Source organism: Caretta caretta, chromosome 7 (assembly GCF_965140235.1).
Source record: "Caretta caretta isolate rCarCar2 chromosome 7, rCarCar1.hap1, whole genome shotgun sequence".
NCBI lineage: Eukaryota > Metazoa > Chordata > Testudines > Cheloniidae > Caretta > Caretta caretta.
The window spans coordinates 43,741,706-43,753,912 of NC_134212.1; the positions used below are offsets into that span (position 1 = coordinate 43,741,706).

The window sequence follows — 12,207 nt, forward strand, 5'->3', positions numbered from 1 at the left end:
TTATTAACAGTGCAATTAATCATGCAATTAATCATGATTAATTTTTTTATTGCACAGTTAATCATGATACATTTTTTTTAATTGCTTGACACCCCTAATTACTTTCTAGTATCACTTTCATGAGTCTTAGTCCTGAAGTTTATAGATTTGGGGAGAGGGGGAAATACCATTATAAAACATGTTATGGATCATAAGTTTAGGTACTAATCAAAGGGAAGTGGCATAAGTGAATCCTAAGTTGGACAACCCTCAGACTTCATGTAGTCTTTGTTGCTTCCTTTGTGGTACCTTTATTAGAATAAGCTCTTCAGTCCAGGTGTGATAATTTAAGAAGAAACTTAAGAGAACATTTCTCAACACCATAAATATATAGATTTATTTTGAATTTAATCACTTAAACTAACTCCCTTAAGCACATATGAAAATCCCAGCCTCTGTTTACTAATTTCTACTCTTGTAGTGAATTCTGTTCCCAACTGTTCTAACCACTGTTTGTTTAACCTTAGGCAAGTCACTTACAACAAAACTTTCAGTTGTAGATCCTTGGCACATCTGAAATCAGGCACAAGCTGTCTCACATTGAGCGCCCTTAAATCAATGCACACAACGTTCACAGATCTGTAAATTTTTAAGGCTAGAAGGGACTGTTATGATTTCTAGCTACAGCACTCAACCCAAGGATACCCCCTGCATGACACAGGTCAGAACTTTTCCAAGTGATTCTTACATCAAGCCTATGATTGCTGGTGGAGCTAGAGCATATCTCTAAAATTAGTGACTATTTTCTGAAAATGTGCTTGTTAGCTTTGAGCTTCAGTTCCCCTACTTCACAGGATTTTGAGGCTTGCAAATTTCTTTATTATTAAAGGTTTAAGTAAGTACCTATATACACAGAAAATAAAAACTACTGCAGATTTCTCATTCTGTCTCCATTATGCACATTTCCATATCCATGTGAACGTCAAATCTTAATATGTAAATCATCAGTTCAATCCAAGAATAAGCTATATTTGATAATATGTCATTGTTTACATTAGTTCTAGGGCTTTTGAAAAAGTAAATAGCATCCTTGGGGGGGGTGTCCCTTTTTGAGTAATCATCACGTTTAAAAACCAGCTGCTTGGATTTATGTAGTTTGAGAGAGAAAGAATGATTATTTCACAAACATGAGTGCTCTAACGTTAAGTGTTGAAGATATATATACGGGCTCACACATGGAAAACTCTCTATTGGAACTGATTATTATATGTTTAAATTCTTAGGATAACCCAAAAAATTGTTCCTGTAGTCCATTAGTATTTTCTCATGGGACACCTCAGTTAAAAAAAAATATATATATATTCCCATAGGGAAAGTAATCAAGTCCCTTTATGCTCATGAATGTCCAGGGATGTGTAAGAGGAGTGCCATGTTGTCCACACCATGTTATTAGATATTCATAGATTTTACAAATTATCTCACTTTCTAGCATTTCTAAAGATTTTAATGTATGCTTGCAGCACCAGGGGTTTGTAACCTCCTTTAATTGGGTTCATAAATATTTCCTATGTTATTTGAAGGATTATTCCTCCTTTCCTTAAAGAATTCCTTCAGCATCTTTCTTATATGCAACAGATATTATGCCTCACCAACAGTGGATTGCTCCTGTCCAGGCTATTTTGTAACACTCCAGTGTGTGTTCTTACTCTCCTTCACTCATGTGTGCAGTCATTTCCGTTTAGAAAAGTACAGAATGCAACCCTGTAGCATGATGGCAAATAATACAATTCTACAATTGTAATTTAATGTTGTTGGCTTGGTTATTAAATAAGCAGACAGCTAATTTCTTCACCAGTTTGTGTTTGAGTGGTCTTAGTCTGTATTCTCAGGTACAGCACATTACAGTAATCCCATCTGACAGTGTTAAAGGCATGAGGTCTGCACCTGGTAAAGCATGCAATCTGCTTGCCAAGTCAAAGTTCCTCTGAGCCAGTGGCTCTTTGGGCTGACATGGTTAAGAGACATCAGTTTCATAGCCAGCGGTACACAAGCGAGTGGTGCAGCCAGCATCACGCCTGACTGCTTTTGAATGTCCTAACCCAATGGATCAGATGTGTATTTTATTACCTGGTCATCCAGAAGCAGCAGATAGCATATGATATCCCTCCCAAAATTATAAAGCGGAGTATTAAAAAGTGAGTAAATTCCCCCACTTGTGGGTCAGGCATTACCTCATTTATTATTTTTAAAGTCAAACAGTCAAAACAACAGAGCTTTATGTGCTTGCCCATCGGTTTCTCTACTTCCTTCTTTCTTTTTTACAGCTGCTGCCCGTTATGAAGAAGGAGAGTCTGAAGCAGAGAGCATCACTTCCTTTATGGATACTTCTAACCCTCTTTATCAGCTTTATGATACGGTTAGAAACTGCCGAAATAACCAGGGTCAGCTTATATCAGAACCCTTTTTCCATTTGCCTTCCAAGAAAAAGTATCCAGATTATTATCAGCAAATCAAAATGCCTGTTTCATTGAAGCAAATCAGGTAAGAAAACATGGAGTGTAAACTATATTTGCTGGGCTTGAGCACATTGAAGAGCTACTTTTATTACTGGCCTGTTATACCATGAACTAATTCTTGTTTTTTATATATATATATATATATATAAAAAATATGTCTTGGTAAGCAGATCCGTACGTTTACTATATGTTACTTGAATTTGTTCTGTAATTGCTGTCATAGATTAAGTAGTTCAAAGAATTCCGTGTATTTTGCCTTTTAAATTGATCTGCATCCATCTTCTGACCTTCCTTTGTAGATGCCTTCTGTTTGTATTTTTTCACTTGTTTTAATTGAAATTAAGGTGTAGGACTCAGAGTCCTGAAGGTTGAGCTATCTTGTTACCAAACAGGTACAGAATGGCTAGTGATAGAACAAGCTTCCACACAATACCCATATTGTTGTTTGTCCTGGACCTTGTGAGATACTTGTATAGGAGCAAGAAGATGGTTTTATCTCTAGTCATTCTGTCTTTGTCCCTCTGCTTAGACAACCACCAAGGTGTAAATTGTTACACTCTTTTTGGTGTAATAATACATAATGACTTCAAAGGAGTTACTTTGCTTGTAATTTATTGTAACTGAGATTTCAGTCTGGCCCATGGTTCCTTTTGCTGTACAATATCTTCATTTTTTCATATTTATTTCATATTTATTTCATATTTCACACACATTACTGTTGTAGCAATTACATTGCTTATGGAAGTAATAAATGCCTCTTGGTGTTGTGTAAATGTTATTTTTTTTTATTCAAACTGGAGAGAAGGGCCTGAAATTCATGTATGCTGTATATAGCAAAAGTGAATTTTCATATTAGCTTTATCTTGTTCACTGACTGGTGAAATGTGGTATTTATCTGTCTGCTGCACCTTGGTTAAATCTTGGATTATATTCAGTCAACACTTAAATTGCCATGTAATCTTTGCATATTTGTATGGACAGAAATTCTTCCAAAGGCGCATGTGCATCCTTAAATGCATGTGAGTTTAACTATATAAAGACTTGCAGAGTTAAACACTGGAATAAATTGCCTAGGAAGGTTGTGGAATCTCTGTAATTAGAGATTTTTAAGAGCAGGCTAGACAAACACCTGTCAGGGATGGTCTAGGTAATGCTTAATCCTGTCATGAGTGCAGAGGACTGGACCAGAAGACCTCTTGAGGTCCCTTTCAGTCCTACGATCCTATAGGGAAAATAAAGCAGATTGGGTCCTAACAATACTTTTTTACATCTTCAAACTTCTGTGTATTTGTTAATTTTTGTGAGGTACTTACTTAAATAGTATCTCTTCAGTTCACAGATGGGGGGGAAAAGGAGACAGAAAGGTTATATGCCACAGAAGACAGAAGTCTGTGGCAAACAAAGTGTGGTACTCCTGGCTCCTCAGTGACTCTCAACCTTTTCAGACTACTATACCCCTTTCAGGAGTCTGATTAGAATTGCCTATCACAAAGTTTCATCTCACTTTTAAAAACTACTTGCTTACAAAATCGGACATAAAAATACAACAGTGTCACAGCATGTTACTACTGAAAAATGGTTTACTTTCTCATTTTTACCATATAATTATAAAACAACTGTTTTGTAAATATTGTACTTACATTTCAGTGTATAGTATATAGAACAGTATAAACAAATAATTGTCTTTATGAAATTTTAGTTTGTAGTGACTTCGCTAGTGGTTTTTGTGTAGCCTGTTGTAAAGGTCTAGATGAGTTGATTTACTCCCTGGAAGACCTCTACATACCCCGAGCGGTACGCGTACCCCTGGTTGAGAAGCACTGAGCTAGACTATATTGCCAGAGAGGGACCTGAGGGTCCATGAAGCCTGTGGCCATGCTCACACGCTCTCCCTTCTCCATCCTCAGGTCCCCAAATTTGGGGGGCATTGTAAATGTTAAGGCTAATTTCAAGTTATCTCTGAAATGAAAAAAACCCTGTATCCTTGAAAGCATAAAGCTGCTTACGAGTGGAGAGAATTGGTGATAGTGAGTGTCCGTTTAAAAGAAACAGTTATTTACATTTCACCCAATCCAGTCATGCCCAACAATGGTGGTGTGAGCCTGTGAAACCATCTTTTGAGCTTAGAGTGGATTCATGATCATGTTTGGATGTGAGAAGTAGTGTTACTTGTGGTGCTGCTGATGGCATTAGTCCTCTGACAGCAAGTTCCCCCCCGGCTAGCTGCCGGCAACAGAACTGGCTCTTCTGTGGAGCTGTTGTAGGATCTGGAAAAAGAGTCCTGGCACAGTATATTGAGAGATGGTATTGTCTAGTGGACTTGAGGACAGACTGAGCAGAGAACAAGACAGAAAGAAAGGTGGGAGCAAAGCAAACAGAACAGAAGAAGGATGAGAGGAGTAGAAGAGAGTGTAACTTGAAAGAGAGCAAGTATGACTAACAGAGGATAAAGCAAATATGAGAAAGAAAGAATAAGTGTAAGGGGATGCATCTTATCTGAGGGAGTACAGAAGAAAGAAACAGTAGATATAGTGTGGAGATTGATTGATTGTGTTAGGCATAGAAGGAAAGAAAGGGGATAAATAGGGGCTGGAAGAAAGGGAATCAGAAATAACACAAATTAAATTTGCTGTGATAAAATAGCTAACTCATACTATTTTTATTGAATATATCTGGCAGACATTGGTTTCTGTAAGTTTGGTAAAGGGCGCAATGGGGTAGATATTTTGAGAATTTAAGTTAATAATGCTGGCTACTCTGGATTCTATAGTCAAAAAATTGGAAGAACAGACAGGAAATAGTTTAAAATTCACCATAATGTGAACACAGTCACCTGGGAAACGGGGCATACTAGAACTTCAGTTTACCTTAAATAATTGTCCTTTGAATAAAATTTTAAAATGCTGGCAACTATGAAACCGAAGAGAAGCAGATTAGTTCATTTTAAACAACAGAAAAAGCTTAAATTTTGGGATAATCTTCTAGCCACTACCACTTTTTAATGTATTAAATTGGGAGATGGGGGAGGGGGGAGTTGCACATGCCCTAAGAATAATCATGCCACCTCTTCCCTTCCCCCACCCCCAAAAAGTCATAAAGCAAGTTCTGTGCAGGATTGTGATAAATCGTGGACAGGAGGTAGTTAAGTTGAAAAATCTGTCTGTCTACCACAAAATGCTACGGCCAAGTTGTACATGCTCCTAAATTAAGAATACTTAAAGAATAAACTAATCAACAAAACCCTAGCACCACCACCCCTGGTAATCAGATATCCCAGTTCATATTTTTGTTTGAATGGATATGTTTTAATGCATATGCACAGGAAGAGTGTTAAGGTTTTCTTGGAAGCTATTAACTCAATTTTTGTGTGATAAGTGTCTCATCCTTCAGATTTACATTAACACGCTACTGACTGTGTATATATAATGGTATAGTAAATGTTACCAGCTGGTCAAACACATTTTGATCTGTAATTTAAAAGTGAAGAACACTGGACCCTCGCTAGAACGTGCATCTACATAACGCAAATTCGGACATAACGTGGTTGCGGCCATGGATCCCAAATTTAAGTACTGTAAAGTACAGTTTTTTTGAGTATAGACACGATAAATCAACCACTGAGCACTCTCCTGTCCACTCTAGTCCTCCACCAGAATGAGGAGTGCAAGCGCAGTCACCGGGAGAGCATCAGCTATTCATGTAGCTGAAGTTGCTTATCTTAGATTGACCCCACATGGTAGTGTAGACAAGCTCTAAGATGATTGCTGTAGGCCTAGAATGCCATACAAATGTAATGTAATAAAAATTTACAGGTTACAGTAGTTATCTTTAGAAAGATGTCAAAAATGTCGGGCAAAAGGAAGGCTTACTCGATGCAGGAGAAATTGGATGCTATCCAACGACTTAGAAATGGCGAAACCCAGGCAAAGATTAGCCGCGATATTGGCATTAATGAGTCCGCCTTTCGTGGATGGCTAAAGAATGCTGACAAGCTCGGAACTTACATTCATAACCTGGATGAAGAGCATGGCCTTCAAAGAAAACGAGCCCATTTAGCGAATGATGCCGTTCTTGATTCTGCAGTGTACATGTGGTTTGTGCAAGAACAGCAGAAAGGCATTCCAATCTCTGGTCCGCTTATAGCCATGCAAGTGGAAAAATTCGACCGGGAACATAATGTTGAATTCAGCAATTTTAAGGCGAGTTCGCGTTGGCTATGGCGATTTTAGAAAAGACACTGAATCTCTCAGATTGCAGTTTCGGGAGAAAAACGCTCTTCTGACGACAACGACACACAATCGTACCCTGCGAAGCTGAGGGAAATTTTACAGGCAGAGGGTTACTCGGAGGAACAGGTTTCAGAGTAACAGCCATGTTAGTCTGTCTTCGCAAAAAGAAAAGGAGTACTCGTGGCACCTTTAGAGACTAACCAATTTATTTGAGCATGAGCTTTAATGAGCTACAGCTCACTTCATCGGATGCATACCGTGGAAACTGCAGGAGACATTATATACACACAGAGACCATGAAACAATACCTCCTCCCACCCCACTGTCCTGCTGGTAATAGCTTATCTAAAGTGATCATCAAGTTGGGCCATTTCCAGCACAAATCCAGGTTTTCTCACCCTCCGCTCCCCCCCCCCCAAACTCACTCTCCTGCTGGTCTCTGTGTGTATATAATGTCTTCTGCAGTTTCCACGGTATGCATCCGATGAAGTGAGCTGTAGCTCACGAAAGCTCATGCTCAAATAAATTGGTTAGTCTCTAAGGTGCCACAAGTACTCCTTTTCTTTTTTCGGAGGAACAGGTTTACAATGCAGACGAAACAGGAATTTATTATAAAATGTTGCCCGACAAAACCCTGGCTGTCAGAACAGATGAACGTAAGAAAGAAGGATATAAACAGGCAAAAGATCGCCTTACTTTATTGTTTTGTGTGAATGCAACAGGCAAGCATAAATTAAAACCATTGTGCATTGGAAAGTCTCGCATGCCTTGGTGCTTTCATCACGTAAATGTGAATTGCCTGCCATTTTTGTACAAGAACTCCAAAAATTCCTGGATGACAAGAGAGATTTTTGAACAATGGTTCTTCACCGAATTTTTCTCTTCGGGCAAAATGCTTAGAAGAAAAGGCATTCTTTTGCTAAACAACTCTCCAGCACATCCTCCAGCAGAAAGACTCAGAATCCGTGACGGTAAAATACAGGTTTAATACTTACCTAAAAACACGACTTCCAAAATCCAGCCGCTTGATCAAGGTGTTATCGCCATTTTTAAGCAGCACTATCGACGGAACTTCGTACAACAAATGATAGAAAGCAAGTTGTCTGACACCAGTTTTCTGAAGAAGTTGACTATAAAAGCCTTCTTTTACATTGGCAGCGATTCCTGGAATTTATTACGTGCTGAAACAATAAACCACTGTTGGATGGTGGGACTGAGAGAGTCGTTTGGCCACCCGCTCCTGGAAGAAAATGAAGAAAGCAGATCACAGTCTGACGAGGAATTCGACTTCGAGGGATTTACAGAGGAGGAAGTTGGAAGAACAGACATGGAGTGGATGCAGGAGCTGTGCCAGCAACTGTCCGGGCTCAGAGTAACTGTTCTGCCACAAAATATTGAGTCCTGGATAAGAGGCGACGATGAAGCAGGAGAATTTTATCCCATTGCTGAAAGTCTAATGGATGACCAAATTCTTCAGGCAGTATGACCAAACAGCATTCCAGAAGCTGAAGAATTGGCCTTCACCGTGGAATAAGAAAAGGAAGATGAAGTGGGCGTCGTTCCAACGTCAACTGCGACCGCAGTTAGCTTAGAGACTGCTTTGAGACGCAAGACGTTGAGCCTATAAAAATTATGCAGCTACATAGTCTTTTGCAGTTTGCTAAGCAGAAGCAGCACAGCAGCAAGAAGCAAAAGCAACTCACTGACTTTTTAAAGAAAAACTAGACTAGTTTATTGTAATGTCTACTTTAAATCTCTAATAAAGCAACACTTTTTTTTTTCTCGTTTATTGTTTCCTTCAAGTAGGAGTTTATTTTCTAAGGTTTTCTATACTTTATGGATATGACTTTTACTGTACACAGTAATTTCATTTTAACACTGTCCCCACTATAACGCGGTACTTGACATGGATCCCAAATCCCGCGTTCTAGCGAGGGTCCGGTGTCATTACAGCAAATAGAGGAATAAAACATGACAGTTCACTTGAATGATGAGGAAAAGGGTGGTATTTAATGGGAACTGATGTTTGAATAAAGGAATGAATGCACGATTAGATGATCCTGATGGTTCCGTCTGACCTTAAAGTCTAAGAGATGTATATATAGAGCACAGCACTTTTTTGCAGTTTAGATTACAAAATACAGTCTCTTTCAGAATTACAGAAAGAAGCTGCTTGGTGTTAAAATTTGTCAGCCTGTTATGTTTAAACTAAATGATCATTTGCTTTGTAAGTTAGAGCTTTCTTACAATGTGAGTAAGACTGACATACCTTTTTTTAGTTCAGTGTATTTAGAAGTCAAACTTTCTAGCTGTTACATTCATTTGTTTGTTCATTCTGAAAAATAATGCACTTCTGTGTGTGTTACTATTCATTTATTTTAAAAAAGTGGGAAAAATATACCTTCCTTGAATATTCATGAATACTCTGAAAGAGAAATTATAGTAATTAGTCTTGCTTGGTTAAAATGATTTGTAAATATTCGCAGCTTTTGGAGCTTTATAAAGTGTCATTTCCTTTTGGCCAGATTACTAGCAAAGCTTTGCAGAATGTTACATGCATTTCGTGTAACGTGCTCTTCAGTAAAAGTTTGTATAACTTATTTTTAATATGTTAGCAAATGTTTCCAGTGCACATTCATACTCTTTTTTTTTTTGTGTCATCTTTAATGTGGTATAAAAAAAGAGTTTGGCATTTCAAAAACTACTGAGAATAGAGAAAGAAAAGAAAAAGAGACTGCATTCTTCTTCCTTGAATTCTTTCACTCAGAGGCGGAGGTCAAACCCGCACGGTTCTAAATGTATGTTTTATTGAACAGATTTTGATGTTTAATCCTTCCTTAGCTTTTTGCATTTTCCAAGGATTCTTCACATGGTATGCCTTCAGAATAAGGAAAAATAGGTAACATGCAATTTGTTCATTAGAACCCTGTTTCCAGGACAGACCTAGACAAATTGTCTGTTTGAATGTGGAGCAGGGTATCTTTTTGTCCTTAAATTTCACAAACGAAAGAGTGATCAGCTACTGGTAGAACTTGTGATGGATAGGGTGCTGATTCCGTTCCTTTCATGTTCTAATCATATAGAGGTCCAAAGCAAGGAAGATGTCATGCCAAGGTTAATTTGGGCTCATTGGACTTTAAAGCTGTTCCCAGATTTCAGCAGCAAAAGAATGAACTAATCTTTCTCATTTTGTTTAAGAGGGAAGTATTTTCAAATGCAGTACATGTTTCCAGCATACCCTTGGGATCTTTAGATGTTGGATCAGAAGAGACTAAACTTGTTCTTGAGCTCGTTCTTTGAAATCTTTCCATAGCAACACCATCAACCATGTACTTTAGATTTTTCCTGGGTTTTCTTTATATAAAGGTTAGCATACATAGGGTTTACTGAGTTACAGCGGTGTACTGCTGAATAGGGCTATGATTCTGGGTAGTTTAAGCCTCACTGTATAAAATAAGCGAATGAAAAGGGTCTGTAACCACCGAAAGTAGCCAAGTTGAGATATTTAATTTTCTGCTGAAGGCATATCTCATTCTGTAGAGCTGGAAAAGTCATGATACTTAAGTTTTATTAACTTTGAGTAGAATTAGATTTGTTAAAAGTACTTAGGTCAGGGGTAGACAAAATATGGCCCGCAGGTCAGATCCAGCCCGCAAGTTCCTGCTGGGGAACAGGGTCGGGGGCTTGCCATGCTCCGGCGCTTCAGCCGGGGCAGTGGGTCAGGGGCCGCACCACGCATCTTGGGTCTGCTTCAGCACTCCAGCTGGGGTGCTGGGTCGGGGGCCACTCTGGCGCTCCAGTTGGGGGCCGCACCATGTGCCACTCCTGCCATGGTGCTCCAGTCGGGGGCCGCACCATGTGACTCGGCCCCGCTCCGGCCAGGGCGCAGGATGGGGCTGCACCACGCGGCTGGACCCCGCTCCTGCTCTCCAACCGGGGCCCACTCCACGCATCTCCTGGAAGCCGCAGCATGGCCCCGCTCTGGCTCCTAAGCACTCCAGTGGGAGCTGCAGGGCAGTGCCTGCTGATGGGGCAGCATGCAGGAGTGCCTGGCCACGCCTCCGGATAGGAGCCAGAGAAGGGACATGCCACTGCTTCCGGGAGCTGCTTGAGGTAAGCGCTGCTCGGGGCCTGTAGCCCTGAGCCTCTCCCCACGCATTAACCCCCTGCCTCAGCTCTGATCCCCCTCCTGCTCTCCAAACTCCTCGATCCCAGCATGGAGCACCCTCCTGCACGTCAGACCGCTCATCCCCAGCCCCACCACAGAGCCCACACCCCCAGCCGGAACCTGCACACTTTCCTGCACCCCTCCTCCTGCCCCAGCCCTGATCCCCCCCTCCCACCCTCCAAACCCCCTAAAAGCTGCAGGCTGCTTAACTGAAAACAGCTTAAGAAGTGTTCCTCTCTCCAACACCCAGGTACGCAGCTCCCAGTGGGGTCCAAACCCAAAATAAGTCTGTTTTACTGTGTATAAAGCTTATACAAGGTAAACTCATAAATTGTTCGCCCTCTGTAACATTGATAGAGAGATATGCATGGCTGTTTGCCCCCCCCAGGTATTAATACATACTCTGGGCTAATTAATAAGTAAAAAGTGATTTTATTAAATGCAAAAAGTAGGATTTAAGTGGTTCCAAGTAATAACAGGCAGAACAAAGTAAATTACCAAACAAAATAAAATAAAACATGCAAATCTAAACTTAATACAGTAAGAAAGTGATTACAGATGAAATCTCACCCTCAGAGATGTTCCAGTAAGTTTCTTTTACAGACTAGGCTCCTTCTAGTCTGGGTCCAGTAATCACTGACACCCCCTGTAGTTACTGTCCTTTGTTTCAGTTTCTTTCAGGTATCCTTTGGGGGTGGAGAGGCTATCTCTTGAGCCACCTGAAGACAAAATGGAGGGGTCTCCCAGGGGCTTAAATAGACTTTCTCTTGTGGGTTGAGACCCCGTCTTCTCTCCTATGCAGAATCCAGCTGCAAGCTGGAGTTTTGGAGTCACATAGGCAAGTCACATGTCCATGCATGACTCAGAACTTTACAGGTGGCAGCCGTTGTTCACATGGTACCTTGAATGTCCCCAGGTAGACTTCTTATGTGGATTGGAGTCTTCCAAGGTTCCATTGTCCGTTAAGTGTTTCTTGACTGGGCACTTAACTTGCAAATTCCTTTCTTAAGAAGCTGACCAAATGCCTTACTAAGGCTACTTAAAATCAAACAAGTACACAGACAATATTCATAACTTCAAATACAAAAATGATACAAGTATACAAATAGGATGAATATATTCAGTAGATCATAACCTTTACAGAAATATATTACATGACATATGTAGCATAAAACATATTCCAGTTATGTCATATATACATTCATAAGCATATTTCTATAAAGCATTATGGGGTGCAACATCACACACCCCTTCAGGTAGTTGAAGGCTGCTATCAGATACCCCCTCACTCTTCTCTTCTGCAGACTAAACAAGC

The 12,207-nt window shown here is 40.0% G+C and overlaps 1 protein-coding gene across 26 annotated transcripts in view; it reads left to right on the forward strand.

Annotated features, from left to right (window-relative positions):
* PBRM1 (polybromo 1) overlaps positions 1 to 12,207 on the forward strand; it is an 87,637-nt gene that overhangs the window by 24,591 nt on the left and 50,839 nt on the right. For all 26 annotated transcript variants that reach the window (XM_048857729.2, XM_075130578.1, XM_075130580.1 and 23 more), the window contains one exon: positions 2,304 to 2,520. In XM_048857729.2, the coding sequence (XP_048713686.1) occupies positions 2,304 to 2,520 (217 nt within the window). The remainder of the gene's footprint in view (positions 1 to 2,303; positions 2,521 to 12,207) is intronic.